At 39.6% G+C, this 23,697-nt stretch overlaps 1 protein-coding gene across 1 annotated transcript in view; it reads right to left on the bottom strand.

The window, feature by feature from the left end:
* Positions 1-23,375, bottom strand: part of igsf9ba (immunoglobulin superfamily, member 9Ba) — a 54,066-nt gene extending 30,691 nt beyond the window's left edge. Inside the window, 3 exon segments of the mRNA XM_063907860.1 lie at positions 4,309-4,455; positions 10,160-10,357; positions 23,170-23,375. Of these exon segments, the coding sequence (XP_063763930.1) occupies positions 4,309-4,455; positions 10,160-10,357; positions 23,170-23,233 (409 nt within the window). The 5' untranslated portion in view covers positions 23,234-23,375.
* Positions 23,376-23,697: the final 322 nt, after the last annotated feature.

Genomic DNA, 23,697 nt, shown 5'->3' with positions numbered 1-23,697 from the left:
GTGACATTTATCCCTTCATTTTGCCATTTATTCTTAAAAACCTTAAAACCCACTTAGCAGCTTCACTGAAATTCCACCTGATGTTTCTGAGTTTCTTTTACAGCCTGAAAGGGATCTCCTCACCACCTTCAGCACTCCAGGCCAATAACCTGTAGTCTCCTCCGCCAGCTGCTTTCAGTGTTGCAACATATTATTTTGATTATAAATACTGGCACAGTGTTCAGTTAAAGAGGAAAAAGGCACAGATATACAAGTGGGTCACTGCTCGCCGCTGGGAGTGCTGCCATGCCTCAAACTGCACACAAGCACCTGGCATTGAGTAAACAAATCGCCCAATTAGCACGTTTAGACATCTGCCTGTCCATACTGCCCTCTCACTCTCCTGCACTCATGACATTAGATGATACAGTAGATTAATGGAGATAAAATGCTTGACTGGTTTATGTATTGCTTGCTCATGTAGTTGACGGGTCAACAGCTACAATAAACGCATCATGATGCATCATTATCAATGAGCGACCTGCATCACTTTCAATACTTTAAGCACCAAGTCAGCTGTAAGTGAGTGGACTTTTTACATAGGGGTATTGGTACTTTTGCCTGACTAAAGTACTTAAGTCCACCACTGTGCTGTTATTAATTCTAAACCTACTTCAGTTTTTCCTCAAGGGATTAAGCGTCAGGTAATAGGACATTTTAGCAAACGTGGTGGTGACAACAGCAGGTCCTTTTTTCCCCACCTTCAGGTACATCTTATCACAGAGAAAGTGTCAATATGGCAGAGAAACCTGGGAGTTGCTCTACAAAAAAATATATTGCATTCTCGCCCTACTTACAGTGATCTTCATCAATTATATACATGACAAGATGCTTGAAGATCCTGAACTCCCACTGTTCTCCTTTGTAGACCACACAGCTCATCAGCAGGTGGCCTGGATGCTGCTCTAAGATGCAGGATTCGGCAAACACGTACAGTCACAAGGTGTTTGCTCGATGACTCAAAACTGTGTCTGCATCATTTCATTCCCTTGCTTTGCTTTTCTTTTCTTGTCTCTACTCCTAAGAGAATATGGCTACATAACGTACACATGTTTCATTGATTTCACATCATAAGCCTCAAACGTATGGTGTGTCTCAGTGTAAAGTGTTGAAGAGAGAAGGAAAACGCCCTCAAGGAGACTTTCCACCCCTCGTTTAACGTCAGCACACTCAAGGTACTCACCTTTACTTTATTGTGAGACTACATTACATTTTGCTGTTTTGAGAAGGCCAATGTGTCACAATTGTTACACTTGAGCCATTAATTATTGTCGCCATTGAGCTGACAGACATGGAAAATTACAAATTTGATGCCAACCAATCATTTTGTATAAGTACAAACATAGCATACATAAGTATAAATACTGGATTGGGAACATTTCTACAACACTATTTGGCTGACACCTGGGTCCATATGAGCACTTGTCACTTTTGTGAAAAAAACCCAACAACTATTATTTAAATCTGAATCTTTGGGTCCCATATCTGCCTGAGGATGGGCTCCATTTGTGGCACGATAGGGCTATTAGTGACTGACAAGGGCAGACACATGGGGAATATATGGAGCTGGACACAGATGAGCTGGCATTTAGGCCCCAATTGGGTCAACCAAGTTGGTCCTAAATGCCAGTCCATCACTAAACAGAACAGGGTGTTCCTATGTTTCATTGTTAATGGTTAAATCATTTGAAAACGCTGCTGCGCTGATGTTTTTTCTATTCCTGAAAGCTTGCTGATGCTTAAAAGAGAAAGGAAGGACAGAGGAGACATGACTACAGAGAGGAGCTGAGGAAGAGATGGGGGGGCGGTGAGAGAGAAAGAAAGTGGCCTTAGTGTCTTTTTTCGGGCACAAGGCCTTGCCATCTGACACCTGCCACTGAGTGGGCACCAATTCCCTGTCCGCTTGGCAGGAAGTTAAGGCCAGCAGCAACAGGAACTCAAAGGAGGAGTGTATGCAAATACCAACAGCCAAAGGAAATGGGTGCCCTTAGTGTCTCTGTGTGGTGGCCAGACGAAAATGGCACCTGCTTCCCTCACAGACACCCATTTAGCTTACAGCAGGAGCATAAAGTCTTCATATGAAATCCCCTTTTGGATATCTAGACTCTGGAACAACTGCTATTCTTGATGTCTCCATAAATGTCTGTTTGTCTGTCAAATATGACTAGCCCCCTACTAACTAAACATTTGTACTAGTCAAACACCTTGAAGTATCCTGTGCATCCTCAATGCATCTATACAGTTGGACACATGAGATCATGTAAAATGGCATCAATTAATATGCCACATATAATATGACATTCAGGGATATTAATTATGAGTTCTGCTACAGCCCAAAGAGCTCCAATTCTGTTGAAAAGCCTGACAGTAGAGCAAAGCAGCAGAAGAAGGAGGGAGCATTCAAAGTCAAGAGGGAATACTGATGAGGAAAGCTACAGAGATGCAGTATACCTACACAACAAGACATTGATACACACACACATGCACGCCCACGCACGCCCACAGACGTTCCCAAATACCAAACATCACGAGAGAATGCAGGTGATGGCAGAGTGGGAACTATTCACTGTTCAACTACAACAGGCAGACAGAGACCTCATTTAGCTGCATACAAACACACAATGAGACGCTCTCATGTCGATGTTGATGTTATGCGCTGCACACACAAAGTCATTTTCAGTGTGTGTGCTGTACTAACACACAAACACATACAAAAGAAAACATTATGTTCTGCATTGATAATAACCATTTATACACGTCAGCATTTTTCATTCTAAAGTCATTATGCAGTGCAAAAGACTTTACAAATGTTATTTTGTACCCCTTATTTAGCATACAGTGCGTTATAATCATTATTCAAATATAAAAGCTGCATCCATTGTAAAACATATGCATGATCAATCGAATATGCATGAGTTTCGCACAGTGCCAAAAATATACATGTGAATGACTTTGACAGTCTGCTCACAAAGTCTCTCTCTAATAACACAGAGGATTACAGCTCTCAGAAGTTGGAGACCTGTGAAGATTAATTAACACAAGACATTTTGGCTTGAACAGTTTTTGCCTGTTTAGCAAATATTAAACCGTTGTAGAAATGCCAACTAAGAAATCCAAGTAATAAATTGAGGCATACTGTACTGCATGCATTTACTTTGCTGCACCTTTGCTGCATCACGCATTTACTCATGACATCTTCTGCAAAACTGCCTGATATCGGTTTAAAATGCATTCCTCACATGAAACAGATACAGGCTTAAAAAAAATGAAACACAAAGGTGTCTTGTCTCTGTAGTCTCTGGTGCTGATGTGAGGACACACTTCACAAAGGATTCTCTTAGCCACTAGGGTATTCCTGGGAAATGCAAAGGTGCAGATTTTTTTCTGCCTGGTCATCAGTTTGATAGCTCTCAGACTATCACAGACGATCCCTGCCGGAACCGACTTAAACAGGCCACAATCAATTCTCCTCTAACCAGCCTCCCTTCTTTACAGCAAGGCATTTTGATAAGGAGCAGCAGGGACTATGTAAAACACTGTGTAATGGTCTTCTTTTCAAATGTGGCTGCTAAAACAGTGAAACAGAGCAAACAGTAAAACTGTGTCCAGCAGTAAACTGGAAGTAAAGTGTGAGTTTATGACACTAGAAAGGAGTGCATTAGAGTACATGAAGCTTTAGTACAAATCCAGCAATTCAAGAGGAATTTGAATTTAAATAAAGGAGACACTAAATATTCAGTCAATCATCAAAATATTGTTGTACTTTCCTGCCAACTGATTAATGGATAAATAGACAAATCATTATTTAATTAATAATCATTTGACCCAACATTTTAAAGAAATATTAAACTTTCAACGACTGATTAAAAAAGAACATCATTACCATTAGCTAAAACTAAATGGAGGACGGCAATTAAATGTAAAATAATGCAAATTAGACAGTTCTGCTCAACATCAAAATAAGTACATTTTCAGAACATATGTACTGTATATACAATATTCATCATGATTCATGCAACAGCTGAATAGTTATAATAATTATAAGCTCATCAGGAGTGTTGACTAGTATTACCTGTGCTTGTACATTTTACCTAAAGAAGATCAAGGTAGAAATGTCCTCGATAACCATATTTTCCTAAAAAAAGGTGTTTCTTTTTTTATATACGAAACCTGAGTTTGAATGATGCAGGTTTTCTATTTTTTCCGTTCACATCTACAAACACATACGTTTACAGCTCAGAGAGTGTGTGCTGTGTGCAGGTGACTCACCATTGACTGTGAGGTGCACCCAGCTGCCGTTGTGGAAGGTGTCGTACTGTTGCTCCAGCATCAGGACCCTGCACTCGTACCAGCCCTGGTCCTCGGAGCGCACTGGGACGATCTGTAGGGAGGCCTTCCCATGCAGAGTGGCTCTACCTGGAGACAGAAAAAAAAATTATAATAATTTCATTCATGCTTTTTAAAAACATCTGCATGCTTTTTTCCAACGAGGGAAGGCTTCTCCATTTGAACTCCCAGGTTTAAGCTTTGCTTTTTACAGCATGAAATCGATTTCTGATGCAATGGTTTGCATTAAAAGTAGCCTCCAAGTTATGGTGTGAAAGAACACTTTAGATTGTCTTTAAAAGATGGATACATTGAAAGAAGGATAAATACATCTTGACAGTACAGCACATTTTTAGGATTTAGTGCAACATTGTATAATCTCTGCTACTCCCTTTTCCCTTTTTTCTGCAAGGACTCTAAAAACTCAGACTTTGAACTCCCCTTTATTACAATAAGCCCATGCACAAGCCTATTTTCCAGGCCTCAGAAGTTCAAGTCGGGTGGGATAAAGAAATTTGTTCTCATTCCTACTAAGGAGTACAGCAGTCCGGAGCCCTTCCAAGCACTCGATGGAAAGCATGAGTTAACCGAGACAGACAATCCCTTACACTGTCTTCTACCTAAAAGGCAATTTACAGCCTTCAATCAGCTTGACTGTTGCAGGAAACGGACATTAGGACAATGATGACTCTTTAAACATTAAACTCGAAGGATTATTAAAAAAATAACAACTATCCCCTCTTTTGCCAAGAGGGGATAGAGAAAAATACATACCTCTCTTAAATGTATACGGTACATATGAAACCAGGCTACAACCAGGAGATTGGTTAGCCTAGATATTAAGACTGTTTGTAGTGGAAAATAACTAACATGGCTCTATCCAAAAGTCTGAAGTAGAATAAAAAATGAATTGCCAGGAGACTGTTACCTTCATCTTACCTTGGCAAAAGTCAAATTCTTCGATTATTCGACTTTAGTGGTACTAGAAGTGTAAAGCAAACAATCCTGGCCACAGTTACTACATTTTTAACTAACAGACTTAAAATGATATTGATGTTTTCATCAAACTAACAGCAAGTAAGTGAGTGAATGTATTCATCAACATGTTTGATCTTTAACCAATTAAATATTTCCATATCTAAAACTTTTTAGGTTATACCTTCAGCTAAATAAAAAAAAAAAAGTCTTTGGCATCACTGGGAAAAGACCAGATTTCCACCTCAAAGAAATCATCTATTTCTTATAAAACTTCTCCATCCTGGCCGCTTTTACTCTTCAAGGCTGAGGATAAATTGGAATTCTAAAAGGATGAAATCACAAGGGATGAGAGAAGTCCAGGAAACCAGGCATGGTGAAATCTTCAGCTTCTAAGCTGCCTTTCTTCAAGCCTCCAGCCTGCTGCTCACATGGCTGCCTCTGACAGCCCGACAGACTAAAACATTCTCTTCTGCTGTCTGACGAGTGTTCGGAGATAGAGCATTTTTCCAAACTTTGATGTGTAGATGTTCTGTAAGCACTGTTGCCTGATACTTCCAACTGTCAGGCAAATATATTGACAGTGAGGGTGGGCTGAATTGCTCCACCAGCACTGTATGTAAATGCAATAAATGAATAGCCCAACCCTGGGACAGCTGCCATAGTTGGGGTAGGAAACTGTGGGTTTTTTTGTTAACAGAAAGTCGATGCAGCCAAGAGTAAAAGAGAACAGTCTGCAGTCTTGCAGAAAAAAAGGTAGCTTGTCTTTAAAAAGTCATGTCTATTTTTGCTTGTGCATTGAAGTGCTGAGTGGGGAGGGTGATGGCGTGAATGGTAGGGATCAACCTCAGCTCCCATTTGTCAAACAGTGATAGGGTGCTGCTGTAAACAGAGTTAACAGTACTGTATCCACGTCAGGACTGTCCCCCTGGGCATACATCACTTAAACAGGTTCTGTCTACTGTAAAAACAGACAATATCACATCACAAGGTCTGTCAGAGAACTTTGAAGAGGAAACACTAAATATCCAAAGAGACCAAGTTGGCAGACACAGTCTGGAGGACTAAATAACAACTTTAAGTCCCAAATAGCAATGACAAAAGGTGAATATATCTAGCTGTGCAAAGTTCAGGTATAACCTTTAATTGAATCAATAATATCATGAATGAAGATAACTGTAAACACCTGGAAGCAATAACATTATAAAATGCAGTGTACTTTTCACCCGCTTGTTCCCAGCCATGACAGTGGGTTGCTGTCCTGGACAAGCGTGCAATATGCAGTCACAAATTTAAGAGATGTGTAGATGAGAACAATATTTGTCCGTGGTCAAGGCAAGGCGAAGACTTTACATTTTGGACTCTTATGAAACATTAGCATTATGTGTGGATTTTTGAGTGCACTATAAAGCCCTATTCATTTCACATGGGACCAAACCATCTTCCATTGTTCCAACTTGGGAGCGTTCATGCATTATTCAAACATTGTAAATGTATAGCTAGCCTTCACTGTACTCAAAACAAATAAATAGCCTAAATAAGTTATTTTTTATGGCATTATGTTTCTTTCGTGGTTTGCGGTGTAAAGTATTTTTAAAATCAGCGAATGAAGTTGAATTACGGATTAAATTGGATTTTTCTTAGATAGTGATGAGTGGTTGAGGGTTTTTCAGCACATTTTTCAAATGGTTTGTCAACGCTTTTGTCTTCCTTTGCTCCAAGTTTCATATATTTTCACTGTATCTGACTTTGAAAACTACTAGCATGCTGAAAGATAAGATGCCTACACTGCAATTTCCTATCATGACATTTTCAGATGTCTGCAGTGGAAAATGTCTTTTGCAACCAGCTACATGCTAACATGCGACCTTTCTAGCAACTGACAATGAAAATGCCCCAAATACTTAATACTCTATGCGCATAGACACATTCAGTTACACCACATCTAGTTGTGATACATTACATATTTACTAATTTTGCTTCATTAAGTCACTCCTTGTTTTATGAAAGAGTGTTGCATTATATATCACCAGTATCTTACTGTACATGCAGGAAAAGGTGTGCTCCTAAGAGGACAATCTTGTTTTTCATATCTTTTATAAATCCATATTATCGTTGAGGAGTGATATGATTTAGTTTTCAGCTTGTCCCAAAGCGGGCCAATCCGACACTAAAATTTCACATGCTTCACATCTGAATTATTGATTGTGTTATTGCTCGAGAGGGCACAAATAAAGATGTTTTTTAATGTTGTTATTTCGATATAGCTGCAGGACAAACCAGCAGAATAGATTTTGGTCTGAAAGGACATCAGCATATGTTCTCATGTTAGCAGCAAATCACACAGAAAATACATAGTTGTAATGAGTTATCTACAATTAAAAATAAATAGGAATATACCGTGGTCTATCAACAATTTGCAAGACCGGAAAGTGAATAATGTAAATGCTTACTGACCCCGACAAAACGATTGACCCATAGATGGATTAAATGGCACTATTATCTATCCAGTGGGAATATTTGGATTTGTCCTATTGTAAATGCAGCATTATAGATAATATTCTCTGTTATGGTAGCAGTGTATTCATATTAGGCGATAAGAATTCATGAAAATAGCCCAAATGAACTCTGAGACTGCACAGACCCAAAGAGCATCTCATCAAGTCCAGTGTCATTATCACACTGTCGCCGTGCACATGCAATCCCCAGACCAAACTTTAATCTATGTAATGAGACTGGACATATTCATGTTGCATCTGTTCTCTGGTAATTCCTCAGCAGTGGACTTGACGCCACATGGCAGAGTCCCACTAGAGCCAGAGCGAGCACAGCAGAGCAAGATGCTGTTTGAAAAGCGTCGGTCGTTCATACCCTGCCGCTGGTCAGGAGGTTAAAGTAAGCAATGAAACGCTCCAGCGGCTGCAAGATCTACAGTAGCCACAAAACAAAAAGGAGGGTTCCCCAGACAGTGAGTCACTGCCATTTGTCTTCTCTGCACTGATGACCCTGCTTCAAAAAATCCCACAGGGAGGAGTTTCAATCAACCTAATGTTATTCACACCATTTTCAAAGAAAAAAAAACAGAGCTGAAAAATCTGTAATGTCCGTATTTAGGACACTCACACAAGAGAGATTAATCCTTCTGCCATGCCTTGCCTTTAATTCACAGCATTACCAGGTCAGGCACTTGGTAAAGAGGTGGGAACAGGAGGGGAGGATTCTGACTCTATTGGGACAGCTCGCAATCTTTCCAAAGATGCAGAAGCAAGGAGAAGAACTTTTTAGGGTTGCGTGATATGAAAGGTAGAAATATCAAATAAATAGTGTTATGCTAATTTTACAGCTGGCGTTATCAATATTTCTAGATACATAATGGATTCAATGTGAAAGGGTTTACTCATTGCTACAAACACACATAGTTATCACCAACTGATGAAGTTCCCTTCAGCTCTGCAAGGCTTTAGCATCTTTTATATCATTATTTTGATTTCACAGCTATACAGGAAATGTTGCATCTTGTACATTATCATATATTCAATTGCTCGTTTATAAGGGAAATTCAGATTAAATTAATGCCATCTAAACAGCAAATCTGCCTGTTGAGATGGATAATGATTTTGTTAAAATAGAGGTATTTATTCAATGGTATGATCATTGTGGAGGCTGCCATTCATTTGTTGGTTATAGCTTCTTTGATAAACCCTTTACTGGATATACAACAATTTGTTTTTTCCTATACTGTATGCGTGCTCGGTGCTGCATTGTCACTAGTGTGTAGGAAATAATGTATGTGGGCTACAATGCAATTGTAAATTGCTGAGACAGTTATTTCCCCCTATGCACTCAGAGACAGCAGATGCACAGCCCCGAATGCCGTGTTAGAACAGAAAGAATTGCACTTCAAGAACCAGAACACTTTGCAAAGGGGGCTGGGTCTTTGTTTCAGTAATGAAAGGCCTCAATGTACTGCACCATGCCTTAAACTTAGAGCCTAAACAGCTAAAGTACCATACTGAGGGAAAACATACTGAAATTGTAGGCCAGTCTTTGGAGGATTTGGAGGTACATGCACAGAACGCATTTACACTGCAATACATTTAACTGGTTGTCAGAAATGGCTCTGCTCTCAGCCAGCTTATAATTGGATCTGCGGCAGGGAAATCTGTATGCTCTATGATCATAGAAATGTTCCCAGAATTATTGTATATTTAAGTAAAGGCCTATAATGTCTTTGAAGTTGTATATCATCACTATTTCCATCAGTGTGATGGACTCACAAAGGCACATTTTTTCATGTGTTGAGACTTCATACTATACTCTACTACTACAATGAAAACTAGTCAAAATGATGGGGGAAATATTCATGTTATGCACCAAGCTAACCTGCTAGCCATAGCTTTATATTTACCATACAGACATAAAAGTCATATCAAACTCCTTAGCCAAAAAAAAGAAAAATAATATTTCCTAAAATGTAAAACTATTCTTTTAAATCCGTAAAGTATATCTGCAAGCCATCATTTTTTACTTATGGTAAAATGGAGTTCAGAATTTTACAGTGTCTTATTTTATGGTCCCTGCTTATCAGAGTGTACCATGAAACTGCAGCAGATACAAAGTTGACGATCTTGCAACCAACTGAAATATCTCCGTCAGTCGTGTGCTTGGCAACTAAAAAGATTGTGATCTGGATTTATAGAAAGATACATCCAATTTCTGCTTAATTTAAAAGTGTTAAACTGAATCTGTTACAGATAGAACTTTTCACAATGTCTCAAGAGGACTTTGCTTTATCTTAATCATGCCAACATTGTCTTACCAGTGTACTCTGGATCCACATGAGGAGGGTAGAAGCGGAAGTTGATGAAGAAGGGAATCGGCACTCCAAACTTGAACCACTCCACCACATAGGGGGGCTGCTGGCCGTCCAGGGGAGGGGACACGTCACACCCCAGGATCACGCTCTCTCCGGCGCGCGCCGTCACAAACCGGGGCTCCTCTCTCACTCCGTGGGCACCTGGAATGAAAATTAAGTTTACCACAAACAAGAATTAAAATGTACCTGTGGTCTGACCAGAGAACAAGATATTCTTCTGCACAGGATCCCTGCACCAAAATATCCTTTCACCCGAATCATTCAAGATTAATTTACAAGCAATGATTGGGTGTCACTTAAAGGCAATTGAGCTAACTTCTGCACAATGGATTAAAATTAGACTTTGCTTTCGAAACTTTGAACATGGCCATGCACATGGTAAACCCTACCATCATCTGTCACCTTCATCTGTTGGGGAGCTTTGTGGCTGTGCCATACTGTACTATAAATGAGCTGCCAAGGGGTCCCATTGATCATAGCTGGCTGCTGCTCAGATAAGCTTTACTATTAGCACCACCAGGACTGGCTATTAGCCACCAATGTCCAGGCACGCTGCCGAGCGTTGACCTATCAGATGACTGAAAGGTCGGCATACCTGCCTCAGCAGAACTCTCACTCTGGGAATGGATTTTCTCCAGCTGCCACCCCCGCTTTCATTGAACCGGCTGTATGTCCTCCGTCAGAGCAAGCATGACTTCAGCTCACGCCCAGGGGGGGAAAAAAATAAAATCGCTCCAGGGATCAAGAGACATGCTGACGTACCACTCCGGAAAAACACCCGCTGAATAACTTAACACCTTCATTAGCAGCATCATTTGCATTAGCAGGGCTAATTTTTACAAGAAGAGCCAACGTTGGGACCTGGAGGTATTATTGGCTCTAAACAGCACTAGTCTGTAATGATGTTTTGCTACTGTCGTATGGAAGTGGTATGATGTGCGCTTTTTCAGCCGTGTACACTCCAATTAAAACCCAAATATGTTCACCCAGTTCTTCTGGCTGCAAAATAAAGCTTTAACTCCACCCCTGCAGGCCATATGCATCACTTAGCGATTGTGTTTACCAGTTTAATCTGCTTTATGCTGTGATAAAGTTAATGCACTTTATTCATTTCCGCAAGCACAGATTTTGGATTTAAAATTTTAATCAAATGTCACTTTTGAAAGTGGAGATGTTGTCTGGCAGTTTATGCCCTCAGACCTGGAATATATCTTGCTATTTTGCCCCTTTGCTTAGAAATGACAAAGCTATGCAACTCTGAACTCCACTAGCAAATGAAGCTGATGTACTATCTCAGTCATGACCATTAAGATTAACAGGAGAGTACAAAAGCTGCATGAGCCTAAATACTATCCTATATAAAACAATAACCGAAAATATAAAAATAACAAATACATCAACAAATACGATGTAAATGCTATCCATGCAAGAGATCTCATAGGGGAGCTGATTGACAACTACAAGTCACAGAGGCTGTGCCTCTAAACTTCATGTACTAATTTGGAGCGCCTAAATCATGGTGGTAATAAAGCAGCATTTTTCATTAAGATGAAACTGAGGGGGAGGCAGTGTTTGATGAAGCACAGTGTAGGGTGTCAACAAGCATAAAGACTGCTGAGACTCAACGAGGGGGGAGTTGATTGTTGCAGACAGAGATGAAGCTCTGCCCTGCAGCCTTTTAATACACTTCTGAGAAAACCTGTCCCGTACAGTAATAAACAAAAAATAATCAAAAATCTGCTACAGTTACCCTTTCAGGCATGCAAAAACACTCTAAACTCACCCCTGAGCATATTTACAACACCTTTTAAAAAGATGACTATAACCACCTATGTCAAGACATAAGCTCTTTTATTGATAAATGTCTTTGGACAAGTTCACTAGAGTGAAATTCTCAGTGAATCCCCTGTATGGGTGTCTTAAAGCAATGTTGGAACATGGTCAGACAACTATTGTAAACAATCAGGGACACACACGTTTGTGCCTGACCAAAGGTGTTGAATAAGACATTATGGCAAAGCCTTTATGAGTGTATTTTGTCCTTACTCATGCTCAGAGGCTTTCAGAAGAAAGCAGAGGTCAGGCTCCCATCTATAATTAAACACACTGTACACATTGTTTGGTTGAGTAAGTAGAGTCACTTGACATGTAGCACAGGGTCACACCATGTGGCACAACTGTGCATAAAGCCATTGTTTTTTTTCTGCAGACGGTTCAGGTTGCAGAAGTCTAGAGGGTCTGGTTTCTGGCTGGCATCATATTTGGATCTGGGTGGCAGTGGGAGCACATCTTCAACAAGATAATATATTGGAGGTGCTATTAATTCTCCAATTCCTTTATAGGATCTACATGAGTGGACAATCAGCAGAGGTTTGGTCACCGCTTTTGCTTTTCTAATTTCCTAAATGGAGACACGGTGACCCTGTCGGGGTTTATGGGGGATTTATCAAGGGAAATGTTTATGCTCTCAACAAGTCATAAACGTGATACAAGTGTCCATGCTTTAGATGTTCTAACTAAACAGGACTGTAGATATAAAGGGATCAATACAGTTAAGAGATGATGGCAATTCATGATTGCTTTGCCACTGTAAATGTCATCTGAGGCTGAAGCCCTCCAAATACACAGAGCTGGAAATCTGTTGAGTAAGATCTGCATAAATCAGACAGCTAATAAATCCAGGAGAGCAATATGTTTTATGTATCTATACTCTGCACAAAGTGGATTTACTGCTATGATCATGAATTCCTGAAGGCTAACAATTCAGTCAGCTGTCAGATAAATCTTCCTCCATGGCAGGCAGTTCATGTACAAAAGCAAAATACATTCTTCATTGTTTAATAGGTTAAACAGGCAGTGCCACAGCGAGTTTGATTATTATAAAGGTGATTATTTTTTAGATCTATCGTTTACTCTACAGATTGTCAAGAAATACTGAAAAAGGCCTGTAAATATTTTGTCAAGCATGCTAGTGACTTCAAACCTTGTTTGGTCCCACAAACACTCAGATCTCCAATCTCCTATCATATAAGAGTGTGTCACAGCTTTTCCCCCTATTGATTTCTCATATTATATCATTTGAATTATATTTTGGGAAGGGAAACTATCAGTTACCAAAAAAAAAAAAAAGCTAATAACTCTAATCTTTTTTCTTCATACTAAATCCATTCAGCATCTTGTGAATACATTTAAAAAATATATAACTGTCTTATATATTACACAAGAAACGATCCATTTATAGCTAGGACCATATACTGTACAATTTCAAGAAAGTTAAATAATAAAGAAGTTGCCTAAACATCTCTGATAGTAAAACCTTCAGACCAAATAGTAATTGAGAAATCATAATAAGTAATAATGGAAATAATCCATTTCACCTCAGCTCCCATAAATCTAAAGGCAAGTAAATCTTTAGTAATCCACTCAAAAGTCAAAGGTCAACTAAACATTCAAACTGGATTTCCCTGCTTCAAATCTAGTTCTTATATTAGATTGATCAAGGTTGTTTTATTTCTAAATCAATTATTCTGCTGAACAAGATATTGTACCAAAACTGTGCGAGTCTGTCTTTATGTACAATGATTAGACAATACATTTAACCGTTTAGTTTGTGTCTCGACCCCATGGTTTAGAAAACAGAGATAAAAAGGGCGAATGTGGTTGTGAGGGAGTTTGATGGTCTTTCAACCAGTTGTTAGTTCGATCCCAGACCGTGCAGTCAACATGTCGATTTATCCTTGGGCAAGATACTTAATCCTGAGTTACTCCCGATGGCATGGCCAATGGTGTTTGAACGTGTATGAATGTTAGCGTCCCGAGAGCTTCTGTTCTGCATGAATTAGGTGTATGTATAGCGCTTCGAGGGGTCCAAAAGACCTGATAAAGCGCTATGTTTGCGCAGTCCATTTACCATTTAAAAAGGGAACTTGCAAATCTTCAGATTAAATGCTGGAATAATAAAAAAGAGTATTTGGTGTTTTGTTTTTCTGTTAATATTTGATTATCAAAACTGTTACCAATGAATCCACTTAACATTACAGTTCCAGTGAGGGCTTTGCTTTTGTAACAGCTTGGTGAGCATTATTATTAATAATAATACTAATACTAATAATAATCTTTATTTATAGAGCACATATTCAACAGGGCTTTTGCTTTACAAGATAAATATTAAATATTAGCAGAGCCCAAATGTGAAAAAAAAGCATTAATAACAGAGTAGCATCCAAGACAATTGTACTGATACACACAACGGGATGTAAGAAAATTATAAAAAATTAGAGATATCTGTTCGAGGTCAATCAATATCCGTGCAGACCAACACATGAATCATCGCAGCAGAAATGATAAGGGGTACAAGCAGCAGGAGATTCAACTCTGAGCTTTTACCATTGAGAAAAATTGTCCCCTCCACCCTTTCCTTTCAGTAATGATCACAGGTCAGTAGAGTGAAAAGACCCTGAAAGAAATTTTGGGTGATAATCAAGCGGAACCGAGCAACGTTTTTTGACAGCAATGACGTCCAATAACACACTGAACATTAGTGCGAAAACATAAAAAGTGAGGAGCATTGGTAGATTTTTCTGGGCTAGGGTTTCTTTTTTTTTTTTTTACACCAACACAATATCTCACCCGATAAAAACTTAAATCAAATATTAACTTCCTGCTCGGATTTGATTCAGAGTATGAGCAAGAATAACCATTGCTCACTGCAGTTACAGATTTTGTAAAGGATACATCATGCTGTGTGTGTGCCCTCACAGTGCTGAGGATGCGAGCGCTGCTTTATGCCGGACAGAGCTCCCGATGTGGAGGATGTAATGGAATATAGACTGGACGGAGGCTGGAGAGAGACTCTCAAGGACGTGCAGCCACTGGCTGGATGGGCCACTGACAGGGCGGTAATTGAACGCCAGCCGCATGTGCTGAAGGTCATATCAGAGAAAGGCCTGTGTGTGTGTGTGTGTGTGTGTGTGTGTGTGTGTGTGTGTGTGTGTGTGTGTGTGTGTGTGTGTGTGTGTGTGTGTGTGTACACGTAGTGGTAGGAGAGGTATTCAGATCCTTCACTGAAGTAAAAGAAGCCACACAGTCAGAGCAAGTAAAAGTTCTGTATTGAACCTTACTTACTAAGGCAAAAATATATTTCAAGTATTCAAAGTAAAAGTACTCATAATGCAGGAAACTGGTCTCTGTGGGTGTTTTATTATTATGTATCTTTGGATTAGGAGTATTGCAGCATTAATGTGCCCGTCTTATTTTACTGCAGTAGATGTTTGAGGTTGTGCAAGGTCCAACTGCTTAGGCTAGTTTGATCTACAGCAATGCTTCTTCTTTAGGATCAAGTATCCTAAGTATTCATAGTCCTGAGAACAGCGTAGAAATACTCTGTTAGTACATTAAAGTAAAAGCACTACATTCAAAATGTTGCAGAAAAGTACAACATTGTTTGCAAAATAAACTTAAAAAGTACAAAAAAGTGAAAACACAAATCTTGCACGATGGCCCATTTTATATACTGATTTGGATTATTGATGCATTAATATGTACATCACAATTATTAAATCTGACCTTTATCATAATAAATTGTGATTATATTAAGTGTTTTTAACTCTATGGGATGATAACAACAATAAAATAATAGTGGTTATGCAGGGGACACCAGTGCATATGTGTGTGTGTGTGTATTTATAACTGAAAGGGCCTCAGGGCACCTTCCGTGGCACCGCAGGGCTCCAAATGCTCTGGCAGAGGTCAGCCGGGTTCGGCCTGCTGGTCGCACAATTATATATTGTTGTGCTCTCTTCATGAATCCTTAAACTCACCAGGCTCTTTACTGGTTTATAGATTGTTATACATACAGTAAGTGTTATTATTTCAATCCTATATAGGGAACCTTTGGGAGATCTGTTCTCTCACATTCTGCTTTTATGAAGTTATTCACAAACAATCTAGCAGGAGGAATTTTGTTTATTGTTTGTCCAGATATTCATGGTTCAAGTGTATAACTTCAAACCTCTTCTTCACAGAAACACTGTCTCTAATCATGTCTATAAACATGCAAAATTAGGTCAACAGGTATTTTTCCAGTCCATAGACTGGTTTTCAGCAGGCAAGAAAATCACCTCAGTGTCTTTACTTTGACATTTGTATAGGGACAATCCAACATCGATTTGATCTCCTCATTATTGAGCTCTCTTTAATGGCAAAGTTCCCCCTTTCAGACAAGCAATGCTCAGTCAGGGATGCAATGGATGTGCTGACACCTGCTCGAACACACACCGAGGAGAGAGAGATGTGTGAAACGGGCTTGGCTTGCCAAAGACATAAAGGGCGAACCAGCATTGTTGAGCACTGCACTGCCAGACATGCTTATTATGGGACATTTTTGGCAACAGCTGTAAGATAAAAGATGTATTCAGTGCCGCCATGATTCAGTCATTTTTCCGTTGAGTTAGAAATGGTTAAGCCAAGGTGTTTTATTGTAATTACACAAAGAGGCATGCTGCTGCTAACAGCACTTATTAGTGCGTTTTGTAACCAATTACAGATTATAGTGGGTTATGAGATATGAATCAGCATATCATATGTTACAGTGAGTGAATAAATCCACAGAAACGCAGAGCTCCTATATTGTATTTGAGCTGCTCCATATGAGTTCTAATAAACGTATCCACTTCCATATATTTCCCGTTCGCTCACTCCCCCTCTCTCACACTCACTTCCTCTTTCTGTGACTCTCATACAAACACTCGAGCTGCAGTTCTGAGCCACATGAGTGTGCTCAGTGTGGATTCAACACTTATCTCTAGGAATAAGTGGTTCTTGGGCAGATGCATGGATGTGTTTCCTCCAAAACAGATGAAAGACATGCTTTATTCACAAGTGAAAACTTCCTTTCAGATGCTTTAAATGTGTTCTTAATTGAAGATGGAATTGATCTAGCAAACGTTTTAAACTTTTTAAAGAAAGAGTACATTAGTATACGTTCTGAATACAGCAGTACATCACTAATATAATATATCATGATTTGTAACACGAGGTATCTCTGTACGTCACTTTTTATCGTGTTATATTAATCTTCAACGTTTTGTCAAATACAGTATGTGTACCCTTTAAACTACAAAAGAGTGGAAATTAAATTATTCTGGACATTTTAAAATTGGATAAAATGATATGAGGGATTCTTTTAGAGACTTATGCAGAGAGGAAATAAAATACTATAGTGTCATAGTCTGAATAGTCTGAATCCTGACCTCGGGAAACTGAACATTACTTGAATTTCTTTATGCTGGACCATTGACTATTGTTTTTTCTCTCAGTTAAAATCAATGGAATTCCCTCTTTAGTCATTAAGTTCATTTGTCGCTTGACTTCGTGATTAATCGCAGGTCTACACACATTCATTTTTTTCAGCTAGATGGTCCCACAAACAGACTTTATTGTAGAGAACATATAACTGGACCTGCAGTAAGAGTAACAACCCATCATAATATTTACTTCTATTCTCATCATCAGCACTAGATACTTTCAGAGAAATTATGATGTAGTGGCTGGGAGAGCGGCCTGTCCAACCAGAACCACAAGATCTAAAAACACTGGCTTTCCCAGAATGCTGCAGGCTTTGTTTGAAAGGAGACTCCACTGGGACTGGACTGGCTGAGGGAGGAAGAGAGGGGGGAGGGCACAGCACCAGAAAGAGCTGGCACATGCCCAGTTCTGAGTGTCTGCCATCCACAGCTTGAGCACAGGCCCTCTCCTAAGCTCATTACTAAGCTTTACGCTTATGATTGTGAGCAAGACAGTACAGCAGAGAAAAAAAATATGAATAAGAAAGATGAAGTTGTGCAGTCTGTGTGGGAAAATTACGAACTGGTTGGATTAAAAAACAGTCCTAAATGAAAATCCTAATCTATGTCATGAACTTGAATGAGAGAGTCAGCGATATTGATCTGTCTGTGCAGATTCAGGTCTCGGTCATGATGTTTGCAGCTCAAGTGACCTAAACACTCTCCAGTGACCTTGAGTTTTATCTTTTGGGAGATTAGGTGTAAAAAATACTTGAGTACGCTACTTTTTACTGCCATGACTACATTTCATGCCTGATATACAATTACTTTGTAAATCAAGCAATTTCGACAATAAATTGATTCTTATAGATGCTGAGGGCCAAACGACTTCACATGTATTGAACAATTTTACCTTCATAATTGAACATCTAATAAATAAATATCACTTAATTGCTCTTCACAACGAGTGTGTTTAATCCAAAAATGATATTCTAAAGTGACAATTTCATGGGACAGATTTTTAACAAATACAAAAAAGCCGTCACATCATAACATCAGCAAATTGGCAGATATCATTAAAACTCTTCAATACACTTCAGATGTTAAACAACTTAAAACACTGCTGTCAAAACATTTCAAGAGCTATCTCATGAAACGCAGCCTCACAGTGTGCCAGACATCTCCAACCTACAGACAGGAAGTGAAGACAGCACTAGTCTATCTGAACCACAATCTGAATCTGGACTCCAGAGACAGTAGGAGGGCTTTCAGACACCGCCTGGCGCTACTGGGAGGCCTCAGATTTGTGAGTGGCAGGTTTGACACTTTCACAAATGCTGGCTGCTTCTATATCCCTCTGTCATTGAAGAACCTCGCCTTCAAAAGAATCCAAGCAACAAGAACAAGTGCGCCAAGCAACGGTTCATGAGGGAGCTCCTGTGAAACATCAAGGAGAAGGGAATTACAGATGAATACCGTCTGGCCAGAAGCCAGTTCAACAAATGCTTAAAACATACCAAGGCCCAGCACAGGACCTAAGAGGAGTCAGGCTGCCATCAGTGACTCAAGCTGAAAATAGTCCTTTAAATAAACCACTCCCTGACACTTGCCAATGACATTTAATAACTTCAACATTGCCATCAGCGTCCCTCTTGCATCACCTTGATTTGTTGCCAAGTCATCGTTGACTTCTACCTCGAGTCTCCCTGACCATATGCTGCCTCCCTTATGGGAATTTGGTACAAAGAAAACTTCTTTGACCGTCCATTTACCTGAGCTCTTTTGGTTAATCACTGGTTTTAAATAGATTCCCAGAAAACAAAGTAACGACAACTTATCTTAAATTTATTTTCTGGGGGAATTTTAGGTTGTTTTCTTGCAAATGGGCAATTCTAATCAACTTAAATTTCATTTAATATGGACTGCATTTCTTCATCTTTTAAAGTTTGCGAAGCTGGATTAATTGTTGTATGTTATTAATATTCACTTTCCAAAGTTTAATTACATTTTTATTTAAACAGCTAATCTACAGGCTAATACAACAGCCCACTGAAAGCCCAACACTCCAAACCATGCTCATAAAAGAAAGACTGCCAAATTCATGAGACAGTTGACAAGGTTCAGGTTTGTTTGGTGTAGGGAATAAGACTGTTCACCAGATGTTTGGACTGAAAACAGACCCTGTTGAAGATGACATAAGATCAAGAAGGCTAGTGTAATGGAAATTATGATTATTAAAGAAGGACAAATCTTTTGACAAGTTCATTGCAAGAATTTCCACCACACTATTTTCAGAAGAAGATCGATGAGATGAAAGCTTTCCAGGCGCAAAACACTGCACAGTTTATAGTACTACAATATAAGGAAGGGTCTTACAACCCTTGACAAGGTTTAACAAAAAAAAGTAATCCTCTAGGAATGTGTACCTGCCTTTATTTGACTAGCAAATGTAGCATTTATCCAGCAGACATTGCATGGTGTAATTGCAAAGGTAGAGCGAGGTTAAAAAAAGATGTGTTGGAGGATCCTGCATTTTCATGGGTAGGCCTCTTGGCACCCCAACTGTAAAAAGCAGAGGATTTATTAAATGAATTAGGGGCTGCCTTTAATCACACAGTGTGTGACCAAGTTTATGCGTACTGTAAAAATCAAGGAAAGACATGGTGTTTCCTTCAGCTGCAAATCTGAATTTTATGTATAATATTCCAGCAGAGAACAACACAAAGATACATATCTGTGGGCATTTTAGTTATAGTCTGACATATTTTTCCACCTTAGTTCCATTTTCTACAAATGTACATATCTTTTAAAGATTGTTCCAAAAAGTAGGAGACCTGCACTCAATACTTTGCCTGAACGCATCCAGTGTAGACCCAGACAAAGCAATGCTGCTTTTTAGACACCGTGTCTACACAGAAGCCTTTGTCACACAAATTCAGGCCAATAATCATGTAAACCTTTTAAAATGATATACTCACTGCTTGACTCTCGCTTCAGTTTCCTTTATCATGCTGATGAGTCAATGAGGGATATAGTCAACCCAGTTTACACTCTGTATCTTAAAATCTTGACACTCCACTTTCTACACCGTCTTGCCAGCCTCAAATAATTCAAACTAAACTTGACCCATTTAGGCTTTCACTTTCCCTTAAAGATGAAAACATTTCATGCATCTGGGACTCTACTTGTCAGGCAGCCCCTCTATGAACACATCTCAAAATGCAAACCACAGCTTACAGCTCCAAAGTACAACCGATGTTTTAAATGAGCTTTTTTTTTGCAACATAGAAATCTATTGAATTAAATGTAATAAATGAAATAGAAAAAGCAAGCACATTTCCATTTAACAACAACTGTTAAACGTCACATGTCATAATGTGTGGATAACTGGGCTCTTGCATTTTCAAAATGGCATTCAAGAGAAAAGAGCCAAGTGTAGGCTCAACTGTTTTGGAGCAGGTTACCTTGTGACCATCTGTTTTGTATTATTTTCATTGGTACTTTGAAATCTGAGGACTATTTCTTCTACATGACACGAGGCAGTGAAAATACTTATTAAATAATACCATCAGTTATATTACCTCCATATTTGAAAATTGAAAACCAAATAAACCATGTTTTTAGTAATATTAGGGTAGATCTTGACCGCCATTTTGGTAGTTTGACATGCCACCCAACAGCATGAGCGCAAATTGACTATCAATTGAGGGGGCAGGTGCTAACACATACTGACAGGCAGATCAGTAGCAGGTGTATAAAGATGGCACCTTATTTGGTGGTCACATTACCTTTATCTCACTACTTTGAGGAAGAGTTCAACATTTGCCTGACTCAAGTTGGAGGATACACTTGATATTGAAAGTCAATCCCATGGGGGGAAACATGTAGCATGTCTCTGTCCAAAAGTAACAAACAACTTTCTGGGTCTCACTTGTTACCTGGCATTGTCACGCTGACAACATGAATCCAGGAAGTCACATCAGCCGGCCAATAAATAATCAAGTAATAAAAACTTGGAATCCTAAAATAATTGTTGTTTCAACATAACTTTGTTAATAAGGATTTAAAAATGTGGTATTTAGTTATATAGGTTGTGCTAGGTGGATTTCTGTTCATTCAAACACAGTCAGGCTAAAAATCTCCCACTGTTTCCAGCCTTTATGTTATAATAAACTAAACTTATTGGCTGCTTGTTAAGCTAATCGGCTGAGGTAACAATATTCTCAAACCGAATGAGTTTATTTCCCCAAGCTTCTAAAAAAATGCTCAAGGATACAAAGCCACCTCAGTCAATAGTTTATGTTATGGTTTGTACTGCAAAAAAATTCTGTATAACTATTATAATTTATGACATTAAATTGGAAAAAACATTGTCAAGAAGCCTTTGACAGTGATGACAGGTTGACAGGTTGATAGGTTGATGAAAAGGTAGATGAAGAATAAGTCATAGTTGGTGTGAACACGCACTTCAGGGGTTCTGTGTAGCACCAGACTGGGTCCAGACACTATAATGTGGGACACAGAAGAAATAGCTCTATGTGTCATAACTGGTAGATTTGTGACTCTCCAGTGCAGCCTGTAAACCTTTGAAAACATAAATCAACGCCAGTTCACAGATACCAAACAACACCTTTGAGTCGATACCATTAGGCCACATCTTTGCCTTCATAAAATGGAAACTTTTTCCTTTAAACAATCACACCTGAGAGATTGTCTGTTCCTAAATCAAATGCATTATTAGAGGAGGTTTTTACATTTGTACTCGGTTTGGACCTGGCTGTTATCACAAGAGCCAAACCTGTGAGCAGACCAGTTTTGACTGGGTATGTGGGGTCATTGGGATCAGTTACAAGGCGACAGCATGGAACATGTCTCCCTCATCTGGACACGAGTGGAAGAACAAGGTTAAGTAAGTACATGGGTCAATACAGATTGCTCAAGAAAATTATGAACAAAAGGGATATTGTGCAGTTTGTCGCTCTAGGAATTACTAGTTTACGAGCCACTTAGATCAGCACTAGGCGAGCCTTGCAGCCTGGTGCTCAGTGCATCAGACACACAGCACTGAGGCCATATCCATGTGCAGTATGGAATCCAGCATGTGAATCCCATGCATGAAGCAATGGGCTCTATCAATTCAAGAGTGCATTTTATCTGACACCTAATGCATTATTTAGTTACTTTTCCATCTTGAAGGCTGATACGGTCACACCCCTCTCTAGAGAACTCAAATGGGACTGCTTGCCATGATACAATGCACACATATCCGGACGTTATTTCCAATTTGCTCGTTGTGCTCTCATACAAATGAGCCTATTGGATATCACAATACAGGCCCAAACCGACACAGCCATATCAATCAATCCATCTCTGTCATGGTCAATCATTCTGGAGCATGTGTAGCCTGGCATGTGAATGATGCCCCTTATATCATGCATATGATCCGGGCCATTTCGAGACAATTGTTATTTCCTATGATACGATTTAACCAGGGCTGAACTTTCACGTGACATATGAGATACAGCCATTTGTTAGGATGAATTAGCCCCACACTTCACATCACCTAACGTACAAAAAAATATCATGCGATTGCAAAAAAGCAGCACCAAGCGCAAACGGAGACAGCAGAAATCATGTGTGCGGCACAAGATATATTGCACTTCAACTCACCTTGAGCGGCCGTTCCTCTGGTGCTGAATACACTTGCTATCAGAGTGGCCACATACCAAATCATAGTACTATTGCCGACCAGCTATTACCACGCAAAGTGCCCCGCTCAACCAATCTCTCATATTCGACCTTGCACTTCACGGTCTCTTAGCAATAGCCCCTTTATCATATCCTATTTTCTTTCCTCGTGGCGTTTCCCTTCATCCCTTCCCTCCCCCGTCCTTCCATCCGCATCCTCTCCCGAAGAGACAGAGCACCTGCACCGCCGCGTTTGTAGTAGACGGAGCCGTTTTACGAGCGCATAGTGAAACCAAGTGTGAGAATGCATCCACAGGTCCGCCTCTTCTGTCATTGGATTGGCTGCTGATTGAGGCTTTGGGGCGTGTATTGGTTCTCCGTACGCCCCGCACCCGAATGACAGGAGAGCGGCCGTGCGCCGATTCAAGGTGAGTTGGAGCGTGCCATAGTAGTGGAACCGCAGTATCATGCGCATTGACAGAGAGACGTGTCCACATCTTTAAATACCTC

Source organism: Eleginops maclovinus, chromosome 18 (assembly GCF_036324505.1).
Source record: "Eleginops maclovinus isolate JMC-PN-2008 ecotype Puerto Natales chromosome 18, JC_Emac_rtc_rv5, whole genome shotgun sequence".
Lineage (NCBI taxonomy): Eukaryota > Metazoa > Chordata > Actinopteri > Perciformes > Eleginopidae > Eleginops > Eleginops maclovinus.
Note: the sequence above shows the minus strand (reverse complement) of the source record. Positions and strands in the feature narration are given on the sequence as shown.